This window comes from Neofelis nebulosa, chromosome 8 (genome assembly GCF_028018385.1).
Source record: "Neofelis nebulosa isolate mNeoNeb1 chromosome 8, mNeoNeb1.pri, whole genome shotgun sequence".
Taxonomy (NCBI): domain Eukaryota; kingdom Metazoa; phylum Chordata; class Mammalia; order Carnivora; family Felidae; genus Neofelis; species Neofelis nebulosa.
Window position 1 is genome coordinate 26,668,766 of NC_080789.1, and position 27,861 is coordinate 26,696,626.

At 47.7% G+C, this 27,861-nt stretch overlaps 1 protein-coding gene across 1 annotated transcript in view; it reads right to left on the bottom strand.

Moving 5' to 3' along the window:
- Nucleotides 1–27,244, bottom strand: part of PLXNC1 (plexin C1) — a 151,037-nt gene extending 123,793 nt beyond the window's left edge. The window contains exons 1-2 of the mRNA XM_058741784.1: nt 25,752–27,244; nt 3,793–3,933 (exon numbers count right to left, since the gene is read on the bottom strand). Coding sequence (XP_058597767.1) covers nt 3,793–3,933; nt 25,752–26,816 — 1,206 coding nt within the window. The 5' untranslated portion in view covers nt 26,817–27,244. The remainder of the gene's footprint in view (nt 1–3,792; nt 3,934–25,751) is intronic.
- Nucleotides 27,245–27,861: the final 617 nt, after the last annotated feature.

The window sequence follows — 27,861 nt, forward strand, 5'->3', positions numbered from 1 at the left end:
CTACTTTGCACCTTTCTCAAGGAACATATATTACTCTTGTAATAAGAAAAAATTAAATAACCTGATGTTTAAAATTGCACCAAACAGGGGAACCTGGGTGGCTCAGTTGGTTGAGCGTCCGACTTCAGCTCAGGTCATGATGTTGCAGTTCGCGAGTTGGAGCGCCACACTGGGCTCGCTGCTGTCAGTGCAAAGCCCACTTTGAATCCTCTGTCCACCACCCCCCCGCCCCACCCCTGCCCCCTGCCCCCTGCCCCATGCACTCTCTCCTTCAAAAAATAAACATCAAAAAAAATTTAAAAAGAATAAAATTGCATCAAACTATGTTAAAATTCTGTGAGGTTTTCAGAGACTTAAGTTAGAGTGTGTGTGCGTTTGTGTAGTGGTGGAAAAAAAACCCCAGCAATTGGCCCCCAACTGCTGTTTTCTGCCCCTCATCCAACCAGTCGTATACTACAGTGCATATTGTCTGTCAACATGTTGCCAACTCTTGATCACTGGGAAACTGATGAGTCAGGCTGTAGGTGATCCAAGCCCTCTTTCTTCTCCTCCTCCCACTGGCTGCCTCGGGTTGGGTTTTGTTTGCGGGGCTCATTAGTATCTCCACTCTGTGGCTTAAGAAGCCAAGCTTGTGTCTATCAATGTTCGTCTTTTCTAACAGTTCTGGTGACAAGTCTGGCAAGGGAGAAGCTTGAAGTTTCTGAACAAAGGGATTCGGGGATTATCTGTGCCTTCTCAATCATCGACATCGTCCTGGGTCTCGGGACTCTGGGTTATTTCAGGGGCTACATCCGAGAATCTGCACACAGGATACATGGGGGAGTCTTGGGAATTACTGGGCTGTCCAAGGCAGCTTGGCAGGGCTAAGTCAGTTCAAATTCATCCCTCAAAACTTCCTCCTGAGGGAAGGGACCTTCCTGAGTAAAGCTGGGGGAGGGTTTAACTCCTAAGAAGTTATCATGCCATTGAGGCATTCCCTTCAGTCAGATGGTCTGCCTCCTTCCAGAGCTGGGATCCTTTCTGGAGCTTTTTTTTTTTTTTTTTTTTTAATTTTTTTTAACGTTTATTCACTTTTGAGAGACAGAGAGAGATACAGCATGAGTGGGGAAGGGGCAGAGAGAAAGATGGACACACAATGTGAAGCAGGCTCCAGGCTCTGAGCTGTCAGCACAGAGCCCAGTGTGGGGCTCGAACTCACGGATCATGAGATCATGACCTGAGGTGAAGACTGACCCTTAACCGACTGAGCCACCCAGGTGCCGCTTCCTGGAGCTTCTAAAAACCATGACCCACACCCCAGGAGTATTGGTTCCACTGTCCCCTCCCCTCCATGGATCCCTATCAACATGCTTCCCTTCACCACCATGCCCTGCCCCCCAACCCCAAGAACCCTGAGGGAGTGGTTGTGCATGTCTGGGGCAGAGATCACAAAACTCAGTGGAGCACAGGGGACATTAGTGCAGACTCTGAAGTCACTCCAGTTCAGATCTCTGCTCTGCCGTGTGTACTTTGGGCAAATCATCCACTTTCTCTGGGCCTCACTTCCCTTATCGGTAAAATGGGATATATAACAGAACTATCTTCCTGAGCCGTGGAGAGGACTCAGTGAGTTAAAACATTTAATGTGACTGGCACAAGGGAAACACCAGACCAATGTCAGCCATCCCAAAACAATAAACCAACCTGCCCTTGTTATTTGAATCCAAAAAACAAACAAACAAACAAACAAACAAACAAACAAACAAACAAGCAAACACCAAGGCCACAGGCATGGCTTCTGAAGGTATACCCCATACAGATGCTGAGGAAACCAGACTTTGGTCAGCCACCTCTTTCTCGGTAGCTTAAAGCTGCAGCCTGGCCCCACCCCTCTGGTGTCACAACATCACTAAAAACTGGCCAGTTGTACACAAACTGCTGGGGTGAGCAAACAGGACAGGCAAAACCAGCCTGTCCCATGGGGAACTATTTATAGCCAAGTGTTCTTCACCTCCAACTTACCATGTAACAGTTTGGTTGGCTCAGCTTTGGGGAAACAGCGTTCCTGTCAAAATACTCATCAAAAATATCCTAAATCTGAAGAGATAATTGGTGAGGAGGCCCCGTAAAGACTGATGGCAAATTCCTCTGCCAGGTTAATGGGTCCAATCTGCCGGACCAGGTTGGCCTCGCTTCAGATGTCATGACACGGCACCAAGCCACTTGGGTAGAATGACTGACGGGTGTTTACCTTTCCCCAGGAAATAAAGCTAACACGACAGGAGAGATGATCAATGTATATTTTAAAAGAATGTGTATACAAACAAACTCCCTCCCATATGTTACTGGGTTTCCTCCAAAGAAAACAGATTAAATCAAATGCCTACCAGGCGCGCAACACTGTATTAGGCTGTGAGAATTCAGGACCCCCTTCTTGAGAAGCTTAAAATCAAGTTGGGAAGGCAAGACAAACACGAGTGAAAAGGTTGGGGATCAACACGAGGCATCTGTAATGGGCCTACAGAATGGTACAGATAATGAGTGTTTCAGGAGATGAGGGGAAAACGTGATCACTCTGGGCTTTGGAAGGCCTCAAAGAAGAGGTGGAGTTTGAGCCGAGCCAAAGCATAGATAGATAGGATTCAGGAAAGCATAGGGGGAGAAAAAAAGCAAGCAAGCAAGCAATCCCAGAAGGAGGCACAGCGTGAACAAAGGTAGGCAAACAAGACTACGTAACGCACATCGGGGGACAAGCCAATAGGTTTGGCTAGAGTGCGGGATAAACGCACAGAAGACAGAATTAGAGACAGTACAGGAGAGAAAGGGGTTTTCTGGGTTGTCTAGCACAGTCTCATTTTATAGATGAGGAAAGGGAAACTCAGAGAGGTTAGGTGATTCACCTACAGTCACACAGCTAGTTGTCAATGGGAGATCAGTTGAGAAATCAAATCTATTTGTACTCAATTTAGAACCTGGACTGACAGTAAATCAACCGACTACCGGGAGGCAGAGGAATGTCAGCCTAGGGTGACAGTGCAGTTTCAGCCATGAATAACGGTGGAGCCCCCCCGGAGGTATTCAATAAATGCCTGATGAAATTGATAAGATAACCACTATATCACTCCAGACAAGTCATTAGAGGTCCCTGATTTTATTTTCTCCTCCTCCCACTGCCTCCCCCTCCCTGCCCAGGGAATAAAAATCCCAACTTGTCCAGTGGTGTACCCATTCTACAGTGGGGGGGAAAATAGTCCTCTGAGATACAAGTCAGGGGGAATCTCAAAGGATCTCAGGTCTCTAACCTCTCCATGGTATGTGTGGGTACTAAGGGCAGAAAACAAAACCCCTCTGTGGGTGTCAAATAGGCTGGAGGGAAGGAACACCTGTTTTTTCTACTTTTTAAGTCTTATAATCCCTCATCTGTTTGAGGTTTGGAGAAATCAGGTACTTTGTATATTTCCACTACAAAGGAGATAGGAACTAAAAGGTTAAAGGTCTTAGGAAGGTGATCCAGGGTAGGGTGAGGGCCAGACCCCTATTTACCTCACCTAGGCAGCTTATGAGTAAGGAAGGGGAGAATAACTTGGCAGGCTCCTGGGAAGCAAGGTGGCTGGTGCTTTGTTACACGGCTAGGGAGGCTATCACATACGGATTTCTCGAAGTCTCTTTCTGGTAATTTCTGAGGGTCTCTGAACAGTTCACAAAGCAGTTGGTATGAACTTGTGTATAACCGAGAAACACTAAAAAATAAATTAAAAAGCACAAAATGGATCACTATTAAAATTGACATCGAAGAAGGCACAGAAAACCAACCTTAAGCAACTGGCCATCTCCAGTCCCCAAGAACAAAACAGTCCTGTTCATTACCACGGTGCCATAAACGGATGTCAGGTCGGAATGGATCAAGGTAGATGATGCGATTGGTTGGACTCTTTCAGGTTGCTCCCCTTCTTTCTGAACATGCACACAAACGCACAAATGGAGAAAAAAAAGATAATTTTTAACAGCGATAATTACTCATGCCCACCTGGGAAGGATCCTACTCGAGCCCCAAACACATTTTCTTAGACAAGATCCCAGGAGCAACCTCTTATCCCCTTTATGTGTGGGATCACCATGCTTGCCCAACCCATGGAAAGCCATTGGTTTCCTATGTATTAACATGCATTGATTTCCAGCAGCGAGCTAGCCATCCATTTAACACTCCCCCAGCTGATACATCAAACCGAGTTCACTTTATTGCCAAGGAAAGAGCCCATTGCTGAATTGGGAGGGAGACAGTCTTATGCTTGGCTGTTTGCATGATCCTGCAACAAATTATTTTAGTTAGGGATTGGCTTCTGTGAGGTTAAACAAGCCACTTCCCAAAATGTGAGGCAGACAGTCCCATTGGGTGTGACGGCAGACAGGAGAGACTGGATTCACCAGACAGACACAATGTAAAGCCCAAAGATAGGATAATTAATTCAGAGGGTAAAAAGGGAAAGATACACTCAAGGCTGATGGGCAGGACAGAACCACAAAGCTAAAGAGGAACCAAGCAGAAGGACTGGACCCTGGTGCTGATGCTCTTGATGAGGAAACAAAAAACCGAACTCCAACCTGAAGGCATTTAAATGGTCTGGAGCATTGAGCACGTATAATCACATGCTTGCTCCTGATCATTAAATACAGCCCCTTTTTAAACCCAGGGCAGAGAGAGTGTTGACCAAGATGTCTTTTTCTTTCTTGGTTAAAGGCATAAAGCGCTTCACGCTGCTTCCTGCCTTCAACGACAGGAAACTGAGTTTGTTACACAAATCTCTGGAAGATACGAAGCTAGAGCGAGCCGTTACTGTCTGTAGCTACTGAACACAGTGTGATAGCATACTTTATCTGCCAGAGCTCAGTTCCCAATTGTACTAAGGTTTCCAAACCCACATTTCAGTTTTAGCCAATGGGAGAGCTGGCAAACTCCAGTAAGCATCACCGTTAACTCCTTAAATCGCCCTGTTTGGGGAGAGGGGAGGTGAGCAGGGGGAGGCTAAGACTTATTAACTTCATTATATTATTGCTGACAGTGTTTATGTCTTTCAATTTATGTCTTATTAAACATTCATTATTTTTAAACCCACCAAGTTTCATTAACATCTAAAGTAAATGGATTCATGGACTAAATTGATTTCTGAAGCCTTTAAAGCGCCGTCTATATTTCTTTGTTGAAGTTACGCTGGGGAGAAAAGATAAGCTAGTGAGGATTTCTCCAATGCCGTGATCACTTTTCAAGGGAAAGATGTCATAACCTAAGAGAGAGTGACTTATTTGCATAAAATGTTCCATAGTGAACTCAGTTTAAGAAGATTTTTGGAAAGCCCATTAGAGATTTTTTTTTTTTTTTCCTGTTAGAAGATACTTTTCATGCAGTCGGGGAAGATGAGGAACTGTCCTGTTAAAATCGAAGTTAAGAAAAAAAAAATCTCTGTGGGTCTGAGAATCAGAACAATAGATCACTGTTTAGATAAGGATGCCTCATGACTATGAGCAGAAAAAGAAAAATCGGATGACCTTTAGATTGAAAAAAATAACAAAACCACATCACACATCTTGCTGTAAAATAAAACCAGAATTGTTCAAAGTTAGGATCAGCTGACCACTTATTAAATATTTGGTCACTGCAGAGAGGCTAACTCAGAGAATTGGGTGTCATCTACCTGGGCATCTCGAAAGTTCTATTACCACTATCTATGGCTGGAGGACGCCATTCTCCCTCATCCCATGGCACAGAAAAAGTTATGGCTGTAAACTGATTATTCACAAGGACAAATGGGACAGTGCATGCCTACCGCTGGTATACAGTAGGTCCTTAATAACTGCAGCCGTTCTGATTAGCCAGGGACCATGACATGACGCGTAGTTTTGCTGAGGTTGGATGGGATATTCTGCTTGTGAAAGACTGGCTCCAAAAAACCAGAAGTGGCTCAAAAGCTGTAAGGGTGCAAAGAAGAAAAGCTGCTTCCAAATTACCATCCCATCTTTTCTAGTGTCCTTCCCTGAGTTCTGACCATTCCTTAATAACTAGTTTTCCAAATGAAGTCCTGGATCAGTAGCACAGGTTAGTAGAGCCATGAAATCAATGTTTCTGAACTTGGGAGCTAGTGACAGAAACAAACTGCCTGGGACTAGGGAGTTAGAGAGCTTAGGTCTGCGTTCAAGCTCAGTTCTCACCCACTGGGTGGCCCGGGCAGTTTCTTTAACCCTATTGGGGGGTTAAACTAATAACTAGCTGTGATTAGTAGCACGTACTTACTGTGTGCTACTTGGAGTATTTTATCACCTTACCTAATAGGGATAGTAGAGTGAGCCAGACCTCCTGGATTGAATTCCTGGCTCTGTCACTTTCTAGCTACTTAACGTGGGGCACTTTAACCTCGCTGTGACTCAGTTTCCTCTTCTATACAATGGAAGTGGTGAGAATGACTTCGTACACAAGCCCCAGCAAAGCTTAGGACAGTGCTTGGTGCATGGTAATACACACTCCGTATTTGTTCACATTACTTTTTATTTATTTAGTTTGAGAGAGAGAGTGCAAGTGGGGAAGGGCCAGAGAGAGAGGGAGACAGAGAATCCCAAGCAGGCTCTACATCACCAGCATGGAGCCTTATGCAGGGCTTGAACTCACGAACTGCAAGATCATGACCTGAGCCAAAACCGAGAGTCGGACGCTTAACCGACTGAGCCACCGAGGTGCCCCTCATTACCTTATTTTCAAACACGAACAGTGGCCGCCACACTCGAGGCAGTTATTCCCACCTTCTTTGCCACAAAACCCTTATTTGGTTCAGGTAGCAATAAACTCAAGCCTGGACAACTGTGACTGGTCCAAGCCACATGGTTATCCCATTCCCCACTGCTAGAGATCTGCTTTCCTATCCCTTAGAGCTAGAGGTGGTCACGTGGTCCAGTTTGGGCCGGTGAGATGGAAGAAGTCCACTGGAGGGGCTTCTGGGAACAAATTTCCTTCGTGATAAGAGGAAGCTCTTGAGGAGACCCTGTTCGCCCACTCCCCGTATCTCCTCCCTTTGAAATCTGTCGTGTGAGGCCACTGTGTACAGGGTGGTGGCAGCCACTTTGCTTCCACGAGATTCAAGATGGAGGATGAAAATCAACGTGCTAAAATTCGTGCAGGGGAAAATGAAGGCTCTGGTTTCTTAAGGACACCACGGAGTGCAGCTTCCAACCTTTTGTGTGTGTGTGTGTGTGTGTGTGTGTGTGTGTGTGTGTGTTTTCTTAATATATGAAATTTATTGTCAAATTGGTTTCCATACAACACCCAGTGCTCATCCCAAAAGGTGCCCTCCTCAATACCCATCACCCACCCTCCCCTCCCTCCCACCCCCCATCAACCCTCAGTTTGTTCTCAGTTTTTAACAGTCTCTTATGCTTTGGCTCTCTCCCACTCTAACCTCTTTTTTTTTCCTTCCCCTCCCCCATGGGTTTCTATTAAGTTTCTCAGGATCCACATAAGAGTGAAACCATATGGTATCTGTCTTTCTCTGTATGGCTTATTTCACTTAGCATCACACCCTCCAGTTCCATCCACGTTGCTACAAAAGGCCAGATTTCATTCTTTCTCGTTGCCACGTAGTATTCCTCTAACCAAAGATGTAAAAGATCTGTATGCTGAAAACTATAGCAAGCTTATGAAGGTAATTGAAGAAGATATAAAGAAATGGAAAGACATCCCCTGCTCATGGATTGGAAGAATAAATATTGTCAAAATGTCAATACTACCCAAAGCTATCTACACATTCAATGCAATCCCAATCAAAATTGCACCAGCATTCTTCTCGAAGCTAGAACAAGCAATCCTAAAATTCATATGGAACCACAAAAGGCCCCGAATAACCAAAGTAATTTTGAAGAAGACCAAAGCAGGAGGCATCACAATCCCAGACTTAAGCCGTAGCTTCCAACCTTTAAACTTTCTACTAGGTTAACAATAGATGCTATGGCTTAAGTTCCTGTCGAGTTGGCTTTCTGATGTTTGCAACCAAAAGCAAGTCAGCGCAAGAAATGAGAGTCATGTGGGATGCGACACCAGACTCTAGCTTTTCCTCAAGTATGAGGGACCAAGGACTGGCTGGGTGCTCGTTCCTCCCACCACGGAGGATGTTGGCCACAGTCAGGATCGTGTAGCCAATTACGACCGCGAGCCTGGAAGGAAATAGGAAAGAGCAGGCTTGGACCTCACGTAAACTCTGAGGGCTGTTCTAGCTGAATGGAAAAGGATTCTTTTGTGCTAGTCACACACAGAAATGGACGAGTCCCTGTGAATGGAAAAAGGGGCCCTCTGAGTGGGTTTCTTATGCTCATTTCAGCAAATGAAAACAAAAGAAAGACAGCCTTCAGAGAAACCTCCTCACAAAAGTGAAGTTAATACCCAGGGAGTCAAGCCGAAAAAGGGGTGAAATGGTGCAGTCGGCCCCCTGTGTCCAGAGATTATTCTTACTCTTTTTTTTTGGCCTATTTTCTATCTTGCCCTTCTCTCCCCTTAGGGCATAATCACTAATGTTGCTCTCAGCCTATTCTGTCTAGTTTATTATGTGTAATTTATTTCTGAATCCCAGCCTCTGCTTGTTCGTCTGTGTGTAACAAGGTTAATGCCTTGTAATGATGCTTTTGCCAGTTCTGCCTTTCATGACAAAATCCAATCTTGATTTAGCTCTAAACCTTGTCTCCCCTTTGGGCTTTCTTGGTTCCCTCAGAGTTGTCATTGTGCTTCTCTGCCGTCTGCCATGTCTAACCATAACGTCATGCCTTTATGCTTTAGCCCTCTCTAGAAGGGAAAGTTTTCCCAGCTTGAGGAAAAAACTACTTCGTCTCAGCGTTTGGGCTCAAAAAGAGACAAGCTTGGGGGATGCCTGGGGGGCTCAGTCGGTTGAGCACCCGACTTCTGCTCAGGTCACAATCGCACGGTTCGTGAGTTCGAGCCCCGCATTGGGCTCTCTGCTGTCAGTGCAGAGCCTGCTTCAGCTCCTCTGTCCCTTTCTCTCTCTCTGCCCCTCCCTCGCTCATGTGCTTGCTCTGTCTCAAAAATAAATAAAAAAAATAATTAAAAGAAAAAAGAGAGAGGCTTGAGCTCAATACACCAAAGTGGAACCAAGGCTACTGTGAAGGCATGAGTGCTAGTGTGTGTGTGTGTGTGTGTGTGTGTGTGTGTACGTGTGTGTACGTGCACATATGCACGTATGTGTGTGTGTACAGGTAGTGGGCTTATCACAAGGGGAAACAGCTCGACCTCTCTGCAGCACCCTTATACTACCTTTCATCGACAGTAAACACTCCCTGGGGGTGCCGCATAACTCCAGGGGTCACCAGTCACGTATTCTAGGGTTGAGTGGCACCCTCTGGACTTGGGTAACGCTGAGGCCCTGCTCCCACCATACGAAAGATGGTTTGACTCATCAAGCCTTTGCAGGGTGTTCACAGCCACGCTGCAGCTCTTATGGGGACAGCTGCAGGAAATGTGCACAAAAGTAGGGCCTCAAGTGTTAGGGACCCAGCAAGAGTTAAGTCTTTTATTCCCAATGTGCTTAAAAAAAAAAAAAAGACTTGCTCCTTTTGGTTTTTCCTTATGGGGCTATGGAAAATACCAACTTCGTGCCTATGAACTACTTATACCTTGATAAAATGTCTCTTGGGCAATTAATTTTGTATTCAGCTCCCCTTTGGCATCCACTTACGTTGAACAGTTTCTTCACCATTTCCCATAACTTACCAGGGGCCCACGTGCAGTTGGGAAATCTTAGTAGGAGCCCTGCACTCAAGTTCTGTGCACGTGCCCAGAGACGTGCACTCTCTCTCTCCTCCCACTCTATCCCTTACAGGCTGCTTGATTTGGGGAAGCCCCTGAACCTCAATGACCAAATCTATAAAATGAATACAGTAACACATATGCCCAGCCTATTAGCATTGCTGTGAGGCCCACATGAAACTATGCATGTGAAAATAAGTAGAAAACAACCCTTATGAAGCTAGAGAGATGGAAAGAACAATTTTTCACCCAAGGTAGTGACTCCATTAGCCACTGGGACTCCTGTTGCTTTTCTGTATTCTTCTAGAGTGTGCAGCATTGCTTGGAGTCTAAGTTTACGGCATCTCTCTGATCATCTGAAGGAAGAATTTATACTGGGGATGCAAATGATCAAAAGGAAAAGTTCAAAGTGTGCATGAGGGACGGAGAAGCGAAGTTTAGGGGCAGAGCCGGACAGCCTCTACACCAGCAAGCATCAGGGAGCGCACAGTGGAACCACAGGAAACAGAGAGCCAAGTTTGAATTTTGCACCTTCCCACTTGCTCTTCCTCCTTCTCTCCTCCCTTCAAGGCCCTCAGTGTCCCTCAGTCTCAAAGCCCTACCCACCAGCAAAGTCCTGCTCTCCAAGATTTAGCCTTCCTTCTTCCTGCTTACACCCTTTCCTCCAGGGAAATCTCCATCTGCTCCCTGTGGCTAATTTCAGTCAATTACTTATGAAAAGAACCTGACTCGAATAATTCACAAAAAGAGATGAATGGCTGACAGTGTGGGGGGAAAAATACATTTTTCTACATTCTTAGAGTTGAAAAGCTCTCAGTCCACTAATGTTTTTCCATGAGGAAGTTACTGGCATTCTGGATGGGATACTTCTTCATTATGGGAGCTGTCCTGCACGATACGAGACTTTTAGCATCCCTGATCCCTGTCCAGAAAAGGCCAGTAGTGCCCCCATCCCATCATTTGACGAGTACAAAAGCTCCGTCCCCCACATCTCTACATACCAAATAAACGGAATCATTCTTGAGAGCCACAGCAGTCTATCACAAGGGTTCAGAGTTGCTGGAAAATGATGATCTAGATGTTTCTTGACTCCAACCCTGTTCCTCCCTAGCCTTCCTCATCATGATGAAAGGCACCACCAATCACCCTCAGCCTCGTGCTCTCCACCACTCCCCACAGCCATACATGAAAAATCTCAGCCAGATTCGCCAACAATCTCATCTGTCTTCTCCATCTCCACAGCCTAAGCCCAGTCTAAGCAACCTCCACCTTGCTCCTGATCTACTCCAAGAGCCTCCTGGTCTCTCCCTTCCAACCCACAATCTTTCTTTGACCAGCAGTCAGAGTGACCCTTTAAATACAAAATAAGCAGTGTTACTCCCTTGCCTAGAGTTCTTTACTGGCTTCCCATCACACTTAGAACTAAATCCAAGTGCCTCCCCAGATCCTACCCGAGCTCATCCCTGCCTACTCACATTCTACCACCCCTCTCTTCCATTCCACTTCAGTTCCCACAGTGACTTTCCTTCAGACTTTTTAACACGTTACCATATTTCTGCCTCAGGGCCTTTGCACATGCTACTTCTAGTTCCTCAGCTTCATTCCCCTGAGGTCGGGTCTTTCTAATCTTTCAGGTTTCAAATGCAAAGTCACCTCCTTGTGGACACATAACTATAGATCGTTCCATCCTTGTCCCAGTTATTATGAATCCTAGCACTCCACTTTTTACTTCAAGATTGTTTTAAAATTATATTTGTTATCTGTCTCCCAGTAGACTCTAAGCTCTAACAACAGTTTATCTGATTCCATACTTTGAAGGCGGCATGTACCTAGGCATCTGGTATGTAGTAGGTTGTCAATAAATGTTTATTGAATGCATGAATAAACACATGGATCAATGTTTGAATTCTTTCAGTCAATATCTTACCAGGCAATGTTGGTACATTGCTAAGTAGGTCTAATCATTAGAGAGTTCTTCAGTTGAGCCAAATTTTGTCCTGGTAAACACTGGACCTTGGTTCTGCCTTCAGGAGCAGTACTAAACTACCCCACACCTCCCACTATCATGCATCTCAGCCTTCTCTAAATTTTATATCCATAGTTCATCCACAAGTCGTAAGAGAAAATTTCTGGGTCTCTTGCCGTCTCGGTCCGCAGGCAGTCTACAGAGTCAGTTTACTTAAAATATGGCTCTAACATAGGAACAAGGTACTTTAGGTGTTCTCTGACCAAAAAAGAATAATTGGACTGGTTTTTTTCATCATTAGAACAGCATAATTTATGAACATGGCTTCACACTGGGTTAACTCTTTAAAATAAAAACAGCATAATGGTAGCATGGAAGAACAGAAAGAAGAAATTTAGAGTTTAGAAAATGTGGGTTCAAGTTCAAGCTCTATCACTCATAAGTTGTGAGTCTTAGGCAGATGATTTAACCTGCCCGAGGCTTCTCTCCACCCACCATCACCTGTCTACCTATCTACCATCCACCAGCCCAACCATCATTTATGGAGCACTTCCTCTTGACCAAGCGCTTGATCTGCAAAATACAAATGGGAATAAACCCCTCTTATAAAACAAAACTAATGGAATGAGTTTTTGAAAGAAAATCCAGCACTTTACATTTCCTGTCACTGTTTTCGGAAGCATTTAGTGACTGAAATGAATGCTTTGAGGAGGGGTTCCATGGATATCTATAATTCATGGATACAATTCAGAGAATACATGGAATTGGATAAAAACAAATAAATTACAGTTGACCCTTGAACAACACAAGTGTTACGGCCACCAACCCCCTGTGCCAATGAAAATCTGTGTATAACTTTTGACTCCCTCAAGACTTAATAACCTACTGTTGACCCAAAGCCTTAGTCAATTAACACATATTTTGTATGTTATATATACTATATATTGTATTAAGATAAAGTAAGTTAGATGACATTACTCATCATCACGGAAATATAAATCAAAGCCATGATGAGATACCATTTCACACCTGCCACAATGGCAAAAATTAACACAAGAAACAACAGGTGTTGGCGAGGATGCAGAGAAAGGGGAACCCTCTTGCAGTGTTGGTGGGAATGCAAACTGGTGCTCTGGAGAACAGCATAGCGATTCCTCAAAAAACTAAAAATAGAACTACTCTATGATCCAGCAATTGCACGATTAGGTATGTACCCAAAGGATACAAAAACACATATTTGAAGGGATACATGCACCCCAATGTTTATAGCAGCACTATCAACAATAGCCAAACTATAGAGAGAGCCAAATGTTCTGATGAATAATAATGGATGAATGGATGGATAAAGAAGATGTGGTGTGTGTGTGTGTGTATACACGCATATACACATATATATACATGTAATGGAATATTACTCATCCATCAAAGAATAAAATCTTGCCATTTGAAACGACGTGGATGGAGCTAGAATTATTATGCTAAGCAAAATAAATCAATCAGAAGGACAAATACCATAAGATTTCACTCATGTGGAATTTAAGAAACAAAACAGATGAACACATGGGAAGGTGGGGGGAAAGAAAAGAGAGGGAAACAAGCCACAAGAGACTCTTAATGATAGAGAACAAATTGAAGGTTGATGGAGGGGAAGTGGGGGGGGGATGGGCTGGATGGGTACTAAGAAGGGCACTTGTGATGAGCATTGGGTGTCACATGATGAATCACTCAATTCTACTCTTGAAACCAATATTGCACTGTATGTTAACTAAAACTTAAATTAAAAAAAGATAAAGTAAGCTAGAGAAAACATTATTTAAAAAATCATAAGGAAAAACATTTACGTTTATTTATCAAAAAAAAAAAAAAATCCAAGTAGACCTGCATAGTTCAATCCTGTGTTGTTCAAGGGTCAACTGTATTTTAGCTAACTCCAACTGAAATGTAGCATTTCCTTTAATTATGAATGCAGGACACAGTATTTTTTTTTCAATATATGAAGTTTATTGTCAAATTGGTTTCCATACAATACCCAGTGCTCATCCCAAAAGGTGCCCTCAATACCCATCACCCACCCTCCCCTCCCTCCCACTCCCCATCAACCCTCAGTTTGTTCTCAGTTTTTAAGAGTCTCTTATGCTTTGGCTCTCTTCCACTCTAACCTTTTTTTTCCTTCCCCTCCTCCATGGGTTTCTGTTAAGTTTCTCAGGATCCACACAAGAGTGAAAACATATGGTTATCTGTCTTTCTCTGTATGGCTTATTTCACTTAGCATAATACCCTCCCGTTCCATCCATGTTGCTACAAAGGGCCATATTTCATTCTTTCTCATTGCCACGTAGTACTCCATTGTGTACATAAACCACAATTTTTTTATCCATTCATCAGTTGATGGACATTTAGGCTCTTTCCATAATTTGGCTATTGTTGAGAGTGCTGCTATAAACATTGGGGTACAAGTGCCCCAATGCATCACTACTCCTGTATCCCTTGGGTAAATTCCTAGCAGTGCTATTGCTGGGTCATAGGGTAGGTCTATTTTTAATTTTCTGAGGAACCTCCACACTGCTTTCCAGAGCGGCTGCACCAATTTGCATTCCCACCAACCGTGCAAGAGGGTTCCCGTTTCTCCACATCCTCTCCAGCATCTATGGTCTCCTGATTTGTTCATTTTGGCCACTCTGGCGTGAGGTGATATCTGAGTGTGGCTTTGATTTGTATTTCCCTGATGAGGAGCGACGTTGAGCATCTTTTCACGTGCCTAGGACACAGTAGTATTAATTGAACCTGTGACTTCGTCACCAAAAGAAATCAGATATATCCATATCATTGTATAGTTATTCAGAGATCTCAAAATATCATTTATGCTCATCTCTACTTTGAAATTATGGTAGTTACTGCTGCTAGATCTTGCTATTTAGTGTGTTGAGATATATTACTATACCTCAAATTGAAAAACACCATTTGAGATATCTTTGTATCAATAAAATCGGTTCATGTTGTAATTCTCTGTTTTATGCATCTAAAGCCATTGTTCTGAGAAGAATCTACATGCTTCACAGAAGTCCACAGCACATGGGCTCCATGGGAGGGAGGAGCCCTTGGGGTAGAGGACACAGAGATATTGCTACACACAGGAGGCCGATCTCGAGGACACCTATGACTGCTGGCTGCTCGGGGCCACGTACCCTTCCTGGTGCTTCAGAGAAGAAGGGTCAGCACTTGGAATACGACTTTTAAGACTGGTCACTGATGAAAAAGGAGCCTCAGGAAGATGTCAATGAGCAATGATTAGGAACAGCTGGCGTGTTCGAGAATCTGCTTCTCTAGCGGACTCTTCCAAGACCAGGTTGGCGGAGTGGGGGTGGGGGGTTGACGGGGGAACAACAAGGGAAACGCCCTTCCCTCTGGGCCACCTGGCTTCCTATCAACATAGCTCCAGTGTCACCCCCTCCCGGAAACTCTTAGCTCACTGTGCTATAATCACCATCTTCTCCACCAAATGGAGAACACTTTGTCAGTTTGATGAACATTTATGGAGGGCCCACTGGGTGTGAGACCGTCTTATGATGCTTGGGAGACAGACCCAGTCACACCCCTCAAGGCACACAGCCCAAATAGCACTGCGTTGAGCCTCGCACATCCCCAATCCCTAATTTCACTGCCAACTGCCTGCTTGCTGGCTCCTCCTGGGTGTCCCATAGGCATCTCAAAACCAACACAGAATTGTCTTCTAACTGGTCACCGAAACCTCTCTGTTCCTACCTCTTAGAAAGCTGTTTCCTTCTATGTGTCCTCTCCACCGTCACTGCCACCAGCTGGGTTCAGGTTGTCCACATTCCTCAGTTGGTAATCCACAGAATCCCGCGGGATTCTCTCCATATTCACCATCAGCCCTCCAGACCAAGGCGACATCATCTCCTGCCCGGACGACTTTAGGAGCCTCCTGCAGGTCTCCCTGCTTCCACCAGTGCCAACCTCCCATCCATGCCCCACAGAATGGCCATTCTCTAGGGGTTCAAACCCAATCACTTCACTGCCCTGCCCAGGCCCCTCCATGCTTTGAGGAGAAAATATCCTCTCCGGGTGCCTGGGTGGCTCAGTCCATTAAGCGTCAGACTCTTGGTTTCAGCTCATGATCTCAGTTTGTGAGTTCCAGCCCCATGTGGGGCTCTATGCTGACAGTACAGAGATTCTGTCTCTCTCTCTCTCTCTCTCTCTCTCTCTCTCTCTGCCCCTTGCTCTCACTCGCTTTCTCTCAAAAATATAGACTAAAAAAAAAAAAAAAAAAAGAATACAATATCCTCTCCTTCCTGTAGCCTGTGAGGCCTACAGGATCCCGCTGCTGCCGTCTTCTCCGGCCTCCTCCCCTCTCCTCTTCCCTCACCACCTCCCCAGGACTCAACCACGCTACCCTCCTTCTTCAAGCCGACCAAGCCATTCCCCTCTGTGCTCTCCAGGGTGCTAGGAGTGTTTGCAGCCCAGTTCTCCACGGGGACATCTACAACCGTCCCTTCTCATCTTCCTGGTGTCCCCTCAGCCTCCTTAAAGAGAACCTTCCCCAACACCTGCTTAGCTCATATGCAGTCCTAATCTCTGCCTGTGCCTCAGTTTCCTCGTCTGTAAAATGGAAGTAATACTACCCACCTCATAAATTGTGGTGAGGATTCAAGGAGTTAATATTCTATTAATATTATAAAATGCTTAGAACACCACTGGGTACACAGTAGGTGCTCTATAGGTGCTATCATTTTAATATAAAAAGAACTTCTTTACTTGCTACATGTTGTCTATTCTACTTACCAGTGTCAAATATTTTCACACAGTGCTAGGCAAATAGAGACTCAAGAAATCATTCGACCGAACCAGTGAGTGTCCTTCTCATCAGCTGTTTTGCCTCTCCATTCTTCTGCGTGCTCAATGTGGAACACCATCAGATCATGTCTGCATATTGTCTGCTCCTGTCCTCCGCTAGCCACAGCCATGGTTTTCACAACCGGTTCAGCAGAATCCTACAAGTTCCTTTGAGATGCCTCGGGGACAGGCATGGGGGTGGGGTACGCAGGCTGCAGGGAACCTCCCGACCCCTGCTGCCCCCTGTGTCCCAGCACCTGGCCATCGGTCTCACCCAGAACAGCAGGTCAATGATGAGATGCCAACATTTTTCTCGGATAGAGCTCCTGGGGAAGATTTACGGTAAAGACCAGGTTTGGAAAGTCTGAAAACGACCAACCATCAGGATAAAATCCAGCCGTCTTGGCCTGTCTCATTAAGCCTGTGGCCATCTGGCCCTGCACACTCGTTTCTGGACACTCCCCAGCCAGGGTGAGCTACCTGCGGCTCACAAGCTTATTCAACGTCCTGCTTGTGCCCAAGCTGTTCCCTCTCGCTGGAACGCCCTTCCCTGCCTCCTCCACTTGGCTTCAAGACACAACTCCGGCATCACCTCTCTGAAGCCCGAGTTTGATGCTCCCTCCAGGGGCTCCCACAGCTTCCTTTTGCCACCTCTCTCACCACATCTCCTGGCATTGGGAAGGCTTGTTTCACACTCACCCTCTGCATAATGGCGGGATGGGCAACCACCACCTGGGGGCCAAATCTGGCCACTGCCCATTTTCATTTGTTTGTTTGTTTTAATGGCCCAGGGGCTAAGAATGTTTTTTTTTCCATTTCTAAATGGCTGGAGGTGGGTGGGGAATGAAAAGAAGACTATTTCATAAGCGAATATTATATGAAATTCAGATTTCAGTGTGCATCGTTTTACTGGAACACTGTCCCATTTGTTTCTATGTATAGTCTATGGTTGTTTTCACACGATAGCAGCAGAGTTGAGCAAATGCATCAGAGACTGTGTGTGGCAGGTGCAGCCTAAGGTATTGGCGATTTGACCTTTGCAGGAGAGGTGTGCTGACCTCTGCATGACCGCACTGGCCAGGGCAGTGAGGCTGGGATTCCTGGGGTCAAATCCCCATAACTCCTCCAAGGAGAACAGTATCTGTAGCGATTAGGTGGACAAACCAGTATGAAACTCAACCACAGATTGTGGGGAAGAAAAGGTCGCAATGCTACTGAGTTCTGTGACAGTACGAAAATTAGCACTTCCATCAAAATAGAAAATTAAACCTAAAAAAACTATGAGCACATTTCACAAGAAGCGAAGCAAAAAACTGAATACTACCACGTTCCCGCTCCCACAAACAGGTCAGACCCGTAACGCCTCCAAATTGCCCGCCCCCACCCCCCCCCCCCGCCCCGCCCACAGACTGTGGGATTTCTCAGAGCAGACCTCAGTCTTTATCAGCTATGTGCCACACCACATGTTCAGAGAAGACAGAACATCAAGAAGCTTAAAGGGAGACAGAGATGGTGCCACGCTGCTGTCGTCAACATGGAGGTCATGATGTGGCTCTTTCACCATTCCTTTCTCAGGGAATCTGCCCACTGGGCCTTCTGGGGGCCATGTTGATCCCCTTCTACTGACTGGACCAAGGGGCAGTATATCCCCCGAGGACAAGAAATTCCTACTCTGAATGAGAGTTCTAATCGGATGTGAAAAGTTGAGTTGGACCCCAACGCTATCTCTTTCTTGGTCATTTGAATAAGTAATACAGAAAGGCGTTGCCACTGAGTAGCAAATACAGAGGGTTAAATACCATCAAGAGGTGGAATGGGTATTAAAGCAGTCTGTAGCATTCGGGTGGAGGGTGCGAGGGGCAGATGTTTGAGAAAAAGGAGGGCATCTGGTAGCAGGACAGAGGGAAGTGGCCGTGCTAAGTCATGCTGACAGTGAAACCTTAGAATGAGCCTCTATCACCTCCTGCTGCTGAGCTTCTGCCAGGTGCCTTGGGTCCAGAACCTCCTTCCAGTTCCAAGGAAAGCCCATCCTATTTGCTATTAATCATGATGATGGTGAGGACAGTAAATGCATACGTAGCATTTACTATGGGTCAGGTAGTGTTAATCCAAGACATATCAACTCCTTAATCCAGGCAATAACCCTATGAAGCAAATACGATGCCTCTATATAGACAAAGAAACCGAGACACAGAAAGGTTAAATAATTTGCTTAAGGTCCCAAACTCATACGCAGCAGCCTTGGTCCCAACCGACCTGGCTCCACAGTCTGTGCATGTAACCACTTCGCAGTACTGCTCCTATTCCTAGATTTCCACATAATTCCACATAGTTCTTTCCACTAAGACCCCCATCCTCTTATTTGAGTTTAAGCGGATGTTTCTTTCATGCAACCGACTCTGCCTAATATAGAAATTCCTACCAGGATTGAAGTTATAAGGGGTAGATCCTCAGAGAATTTCAATATGGACGTTTTGACAGTGGAACTGGTTCTGATGTACAGCAGAGTGGAAGACTCTAGAAATCCCCACCACATTCTGGAATGAAATGCAAACAGACTGCTATATACAAGAGTGAAGGAGCTAATTAAACTGTGACCTTTAGGGGCGCCTGGGTGGCTTGGTCGGTTAAGCGTCCGACTTTGGGACTTCGGCTCAGGTCATGATCTCACAGCCCGTGAGTTCGAGCCCCACGTCGGGCTCTGTGCTGACCGCTCAGAGCCTGCAGCCTGTTTCAGATTCTGTGTCTCCCTCTGTCTCTGCCCCTCCCCTGTTCGTGCTCTGTCTCTCTCGGTCTCCAAAATAAATAAACGCTGAAAACAAAAATTAAAAAAAAAACCTGTGACCTTTAGGTTCTTGAGACTCAGACTACAAGCCCCCAAATGGAAAGGTTTTAGAAGGTTTTCTAGGTATTTGCTTTGAGCAATTAGAAGAGTAGGAGGCATATAACAGACACATGAAAAGATGCTCAACATCACTCATGATCAGGGAAATGCAAATCAAAACCACAGCGATATAGCACCTCACAGCTGTCAGAATGGCTAAAATCAAAAACACAACAAACAACAGGTGTTGGTGAGGATGTGGCGAAAGAGGAAACTTGGTACACTGTTGGTGGGAATGCAAATGGATGCAGCCACTGTGGAAAACATTAGGAAGGTTTCCCAAAAAGTCAAAAATAGAATTGCCATATGATCCGGTAATTCTACTGGAATACTGGGTATTTACCCTAAGGAAATGAAAATACTAATTTGAGAAGGTATATGCACTCCTGTGTTTACTGCAGCATTATTTACACTGTCCAAGATATGGAAGCAAGCCCTGGGGCCATTGATAGAAGAACGGATAAAGAAGATGTGGTACATATACAACGGAATATTACTCAGCTATTAAAAAAAGGATGAGACCTGGTAGTTGCCAGAAGGGAGGTGGGTTGGGGGATGGGTGAAATAGCTAGAAGGGATTAAGAGGTACAGACTTCTAGTTACAAAATAAGTCACGGAGATGAAAAGCACAGCATAGGCAATATAGTCAATAATACTATAACAACATTGCATGGCAACAGATGGTGATTACGTTTATTGTGGTATTCACTAACGTATGGAATTGTCAAATCAATGTTGGACACCTGAAAATAATATAATGCTACGTTAATCGTCCCTCAATAAGAAAAGCATAAGGAATATAAGGGTAGTGGAATGAGCTGGTCACTTTATACGGCCCTAAGTAAAACTGCAACAGAAAAAATAGGACAAGTTCTTACTCCAGGTGCCTCCGCCAGAAGACAAGGAAAATTGTGTCACCTGACCACAGTGGTTCTAAAACCTGAGTGTGAATTAGAATCGCCTGGAGGGCTTGTTAAAACAGATTGCCAATCCTGTCCCCAGTTTCTGATTTAGTAAGTCTGATGTGGGGCCCAAGAATGTGCATTTCTAGCAAATTCCCAGGTGATGCTGATGCTACTGGTTCAGACACTATACTTTGAGAACCATTGCTCTGTAACACAAAGCCCCTTCCTCCTGTCACTGAAAGGCATGATCACAGATGTTATTACATTTTACCATGGAAGTGCCAACCCTGCCAGGTTTCTATGGTCAAAGTTGCAGACTGATAAGAGCAGAGGAAGGGCTATTCCAATAAATGGGGTTTTCTGGGAAGAGCTGGAGGGGTGAAGGATCTCTGATAGCTTAGGACTAGGAAAGAGAGGGGCCCTGATGCACATATTAAGAAAAAGCCAATGGCTGGAGTGCCTGGGTGACTTAGTCGGGTAAGCATCCGACTTCGGCTCAGGTCACGATCTCATGGTTCGTGGGTTTGAGCCCCACATCCGGCTCTGTGCTGACAGCTCAGAGCCTGGAGCCTGCTTTGGATTCTGTGTCTCCCTCTCTCGTGCTCACTCGCTCTCTCTCTCAAAAATAAACATTAAAAAATTTAAAAAAGAAAAGACAAAGCCAATAGTTAAGGGAGTACGAAGTGGCCAGACTGAAGAAAATGTTGCTGCTAAGCACAGAAAACATTTCCAACATGATGCTCCGAGACCCTGCATTTATTAATTCCACAAATATTTCTCAAGCCCCAATGACATGTCAGGTACTATATGCTAGGTACTCCGGGTTCAACAGAGAACAAACGGTTATAGGTTCCTGACCTTCTGGGGCTTACATTTTAACCGTGGCTGCTAATAAAGACCAGAGTGCCTGTAACCCAGACTTAACAGGCTGAGATCTCGGGATTCAGGACATGAGCTACGTCCTGTCCAAGAACAAAAACTGGGAGCAGCCCCCGGAGGCCTTGTTGGTTTCTCTGACGTCGTTTGTGAGTCTGAATATAAAGAATGCCAAAGCGGTCTAGAATATAAAGAATGACAGCTAAGGAGCTAATACCCCCCCGGGGTCTGAACTTTTGGTCATTCGGTCTGAAAATCCAGAAACTCAGTTCACAGTCAAGGGTCCTCTGTCCTATCGTGTCTTATGTCCACAAACAGCTGATCTTATCAGAGCAGTTGCAAGGGCCTGGTTTGCTCGATGCGTGTTAGGATTCATTACACAACCCAACATCCACAGTGCTGGACTACCCATGGCAGTGATTTACAAGCTCAAGTCCACAAGTCAGACCACCCAGGTCCTAAATCTTCAGCCATTTAGCAGCTGTGGAACTGAACCAAAACTCTCCAGGCCTCAATTTTCTCACCTATAAAATCATAATAATAACTATAGCTCTTGCCCCATTGGGAGACTGTGAAAATCAACTGAAAACAAGGCATGTAAAGCGCTTAGCACAAAGCCTGGCCATCGTAACTACCCAGTAGATAGTAGCTATGATTGCTTCCCCCCCCCCCCAACTGGGTGTTGGGTTTATTTAAATCTACCCCCTGCATTTCAGATGCGTGTACAGGGGTAAAATTCACCATCTCGTCTACAAATTGCAAAATGGCTAGACAGGATCGTCACAGAAACTCCAGGAGGAATAAACATCACAGGAAGACTGTGGATTTTGAGGTCAAGAGGCAACGCACAAGGTTGCATTGCTGAGTGGTCCTGGGACATCTCTTCTGCACGTGATGGCTAGAAGTATCTTGTGTTACCATCTGCTGGAGAGCATGCGAGTGTTTTGTGGTTGTCTGTGTGACAGCTAAATTTTATCAGGCTTTGGAATTACGTGAGTATGGAAGAAGGGGTGTGTCTCCCCACAAGGGGTAGAATGAACTACAAAAGTCAGTCCTATTAGCCGACAGTATGAAAAACAAAACAAAAACCACACTACGCTCAGTGTCCATACGAGGAGTGGCCTCCATGTTTAGACCACAGGCAACTCCAGGGCCCAAATATGGCAGCCAAGCACCTGTGGAACAAGCAGACTTGAAAACTTGGGTACACTTTTCTAGGAGTACATTGGTGTACCAGGGACAGCAGGAGTTCAGAGGGGGCGGAAGTTAATTCATTTGTACAAAATTAAAACATTTATTATGTTTTTAAATAGGTTAACCCAAGCACACAGAGAGGTTATGGAACAGAATGAAAAAAAAAAAATCACATAAAGTTTTAGAACACTTCAAAGGGCAGCCTCCAGCCTCAACCCCCCCATTGTAGGGGAGGCTGGTTGCTTCCTTTGTAATTAGGACTTTCAAGGGAAAGTTTGAAAAGCACTCGAGTGGTGGAAAGAATATAGAAGTAGACATTTCAAGACTTGAGTTTAAGCTGGGAGGCTCAGACGCTTGTTTTGTTACCTTGAGCAAGTGACCCAACTGATCTTGGGCTTCCTCATCAGGTAAATGGGAATGTTCCTCACTCATTGCACAAGCACCTCGTAAATTCATCCTTAGTAGGAGAAGCAACTGACTTAAGAGGAGAAAAACACAACCCAGTCACTCCTGTCACTCTGCTCCCCGTGGTTGATTGAAGATGGAAAATAAGAGAGAGCCATCTAGTAGGAGAGGAGAAGGCAGCAAATCCAGCCACTCGGGCCTCACTGCCTGTGGATTACTGTTAAAATTACTGTGTCTGCTCTGCAGAATTGCTGTTGGAATCTATTGAGGCTCCCTCTAGAGTGTTTCAAGTCAGTCTCTTGTTTTAGGCACCCCTAATTCAGCATGCCTTTTCCAAAATACATTCAAAACCTGAAAATGAAATGCACAGCCAAGGCAATCAAATAACATCATTGTTCTGAGTGACAACCAGGGGCACTCTGATCCTATGACCCCATTAAATGGGGCTGCAACCTGCCATTGTCCTTTCAGTGGCAAAATCAGGAGCACCCAGCACAGAGCATTGCTTACACTGGCAGGCGTCAAACAAATATTTGTTGAACTGAGTATCTTATCTGCCTATCTGATAGGTTAGAAAAATTGTCAGCTTTTTCATCAAAACTACCAGCCTTCCCCCCCCCCCCCCCCCCCCCCGCCATTCAAACCCCTCTTGAAATTCACTTCCATTAAGGCTTTTGTAATGCATACTAGCAGCAAGGAATTTACTGAAATGAAAAAATAAATGCAAAACTCCAAGCTCCCACCTGTGCAGCCATGACATGCTATTGTTTGAAGCAGAGTATATTATTTAACTTGGATGACAAGCTCAGGAGGTAGGGACCCTGTCTTTCAGAACACCCCGCTCTGAGCACACTGGGAGTTCTTGATAAGCAGCAGCAAGAAATGCTGCGGAGGGACCTCTTTTAATTATTTATTTTTCCAACCCCAGATTTTTGGCTGCAGGTTTTTACCCCTGGCTTGATTTCCAAGGGAACCTCTCTCCCGGAAGCTCCCACGAAGATGGGTAAACAGCTCTCTGACCCACCCCCTTCCCTCCTCATCCCAGAGCAAGTAGGAAGACCTGACCACCCCAAAACGTGGATTGTGAGCGAGTGCACTCAGGATGTCTGCTGGGTTTGGAAGGGAACTGAGTCCTCCAGGACCCAACTGGTAGAGAGAGGCAGTCAAGAGAAATGTTTTGGCTCCACACATCTACACAGCTGTCAGATGGCAAAGCTCGGACTTCCACTGTTATTACCTGCTGTGGGCCTCTGAGCTGTCTTGTCATTAACCCCAGAGACCAAGTATGCCTGAAGCTTGGCACTAAGTAACGTCTGGGGGGCGGAGGGGCGGGTATGTTCAAGTCTTTCAACAGAGGAGTAGAAGGAAATGGTTTCTGCCAAACTGGAGCTCTCAGATTATAAAGCTCTCATGAAAATAGATGTTGAATATATGTGTATGGCAAGATGAAGGCATTCAGGGAGCATCATTTGTTATCTATGCTTAAAAAAAATTATACCAGTAACTAGAGAAAAGCATTATGTGTGTGTCCCAGCACACAACCGACAGGCAAGGAGGGAGAAAAGCAAATGACCATCTAAGGAGCCTTGCAAAAAACCTCAGTTTTTTTTTTTCTCCCTGAATAATAGGACTTAATATTTGGTGAGATGTGCTTTTCAGAGACAGGGGTGGGGGGGTGGGGGTGAGAGTGTCTTTCCCTACATATAGTAACATACCTTAGAGGCAGGGCTCTCCTGTGTGCTTATGCAACAATGTATCAATACAACACATTTTCCAAGTGGAGACTTCTCCCCTTCCTCTCTGACGCATTTTATACCAAAACAATGGCAACACCTGTAGCGGTTAATTTCTGCTCTTTGATTTCTGTCCAGTTATAAAGGAGGCTCTCAGCAGGCTCCCCTCTCAGGAGCCATATGTGGAGTCGATGTGCCAGCAGCCTTGGAAGGAAACCAGCCTCTGAGAAGTGCACAATGGCTCCATAATCCCCATCAACTGGACCCTCTTGAACCGCGGCTTTATTTTCCAGTCAAAGAGCTGCCAATCTCCAGAGTCAAGCTGGGGCTGCCCTGAGAACCCAGGGGAAACCTGTGCTCTTACTGGTTGGACACAACACAAGGGTGGTGCTTCTGCGCTCCACAGTCTCCACCGGCAACGTGGAGCCCAGAAGCTGCCTGTAGCACCCCAACATATTTCCTTGCTTCCCTCCCGGCTGAAGCTTTCATCCACAAAGCCACCTCAATCTCCCCTGCCTCTCCCCCCAGAGACCACAGTGCCCCCACGGCAGAGCCACAGCCTCCCGCCCGCCCTCGCACTAGGTCAGGCTGACGGTTCCGTTCCACCCAGCGTGGGCCGCTTTTCCAGGCCAGCACTGACCCAGGTTGAGCAGGCTACCAACTCTTCAGACCACATCACATGTGTTGCGGGGAGGGGGGTGCGCAACGGCTGGGGTGTGGCAGCATGCCTTTTGGGTTCACCGACTTCTCTGCCCAGGGCGCTGTGTTTGGCAACCGAGTTGAGAAGGGTCAAGCCACACGCCTGCTAACACCCGTACACCTGGGGAGGCGATTAGGGAAGGGAGCGGGTAGGCTGCCTGCGGCGGCTCAGCCCCAAACAAGCGTCGTTTGGACAGAGAAGGATGACACTGGGATACAGTCACTAGAGTTTTAAGCCAAACTCCTACCCTCTCCACCTCGCCGTTTACGCTCCCTCTGGGGACCTCTGGCTGTGCTCTAGAGCAGCCGAAGGTCTCCGAGACCCCGTGAAAACGGCTCGCTGGCCGCCAGCCGGCCGTGTGAATCCCAGACCTGGTAAATGGCAACCTGGTCTCCCTCCCGCTCGCCCTTGGCGGCGGCTCCCCACCGGGAGCACTCCCCTCGGCGTCCCGGCGGCAGGACTTACGCAGTTTTGCTCGGCCGTCTGGAAGTCCCAGGAGCAGCTCTTGGCGCGCTCCTGGATCTCACTCATCCTGAAGAGGCAGAGTGCCGTGGTGGCGGGGGAGCGCTTCTCCTGGCCCTCGCCGGTGGCCGCGCTGAACACACCCGCCCAGACGCCCAGGGCCTCCACCAGGCTGGAGGAGAGGAGCAGGCGCCGGCCGTCGGGGTGGCCGTGGCCGCAGTCGAGGGCCGCCTGGCCCTGGAACTGCAGCACCTTGGCGCTCTGCGCGATGCGCACCATGCTGGGCCAGCCGGTGGCGGCGCCGCTCGTATAGTTGTAGGGATAGTAGGGGAAGTAGACGCTGCCGTTCCAGAGAAAGGCGTCCACGAAGTGCAGGCTGCCCGCACCCCCGCGCAGCTTGAGGCGGCCCAGCTCCTCCGTGGCCAGGCTGCGTCCCTCCGTGTCCTTGAGGGCGATGGCGGTGTCGCGGTCGGACGCCGCCGGATTGCAGCGGCTCGCGGTCTCGGGCTCCGGCAGCACGTAGGTGGCGGCCACTGCCAGGTACCAGCGGTTCTGGTCCCCCGCGCGGTACACAACGCCGGCCGTCGAGCCCTGCGGGTGACAGGACACCACCTCGGTGCCGTTGCGCAGGGAGCTGTGGCTCAGGTTGCCCAGGAGCCGCACCTCGCAGGCGCCTCGGTCGAAGGTCCAGCCGGTGAGCAGCAGCCCCTGGAGGTCGGCCGCCCCCTCGCTGTAGGGCAGCAGCAGCTTGCTGAAGCTACTCCCCGGCCGGGGCCGCGCGGGGGGCGCCAGCGAGACGGGCTCCGTGCAGTTGCCCGCCTGGTCCCGGTACAGGCGCGAGAGCCTGTGCTCCAGGCTGTAGTCCAGCTGGTCCAGGCAGCTGCCGCTCGCCACGAACACGCCGTCCGCCCGGCTCGCCGCGATGGCTCCGATGGCTTGCTCCGACCGCCACACGGGCTCGTCCGCGCCCCGGCTCGGCGCCGCCAGCGCCAGCAGATAGGCGAGCAGGGGCAGCGGCGCGGCGGGGCGCGGGGGGCGCGGCGGTGCCTTCCTCCGGGAGACCTCCATGGGGCTGGGGGGGCCGCCCCCGGGCAGGGCGCGCGGCGGCGACGGCGACTCAGGCGCGCGGCGACGGAGACGCGGGCGGCGGCGGCGGCGGCTCCTGCGCGCGCTCGGGCTCCCGCGGCCGCCCCATCCCCGCGGCTCACCCGGGAAGGAGAGCAGGGAGGGCGGCACGCGGCGGGGTCGCTCCGGCAGCCTGTGCGGCGGCGGCGGTGGTGGCGGCGGCGGCGGCGGCGGCAAGCCCTGCGCGCTCTGGCGCCGCTTCCTCCTCGCCCTCCTTCTCCGGAGAGTTCCTCTGTGCAGCGCTGGCGCTCGCGGGGAGGCGCGGAGGGTAAGGGAGGGGACGGGCGGAGGGGAGCGAGGCAGGCGGGGAGGGCTGGAGAGGTTGGGTGCGCTTGTGCGTTTCACTTTCCCATTGTGAAAGTGGGATGCAACTGGCCCCCTTCCTCATCCTCTTCCTCCTCCACCCTCCGCCTCCTGCCCGCCCGCCCTCCCTCCACGCCCATCTCCCCTCCCCTCTTGATTCGGTGAGATAGGGAGGAGGAAGGTCTCGTAATTTGGGTTACTGTGTAGGTGGCCTCTTTCATCTATTCATAACAAAGCTGAGCAGCCTGCTGTTGCCGCCGCGGCCGCCACCATCGCCCCTTGGCTCTCCCGGGGCTCCCGGGGCGCGCTAGCAGTACGCCGAGCGGGCTCCCGCGCCCGTCCACCCGCGGGGCTGCTCCAACGCTCGGGTTTTGTTTACGAGAGCAGCCTGGGGATACGCAATGCACGGGGAGCCAGAACCCAGGGCGCCGAGGGTTTGCAGCTGAGGCCCAGGGCTCAGGCCACAGGGAGGCTGCGGGGAGGCTGACAGGTGTGGAGCGGCGGGAGGGAGGCCCAGGGGAGGCGCGCGGGAGACGTGGACGAGCCGGGGAGGCTCAGGGGACCAAGGCGTCCCTGCTACAGCGGTTGGGTTTCCCCTGGTCACAGGAGTGAGGTGAGGAAAAGGCAGGCGCCAAGACTCCGCTTCTGGACAATCCCCGGGGCCAGAGCTCCCATATTTGAAAAG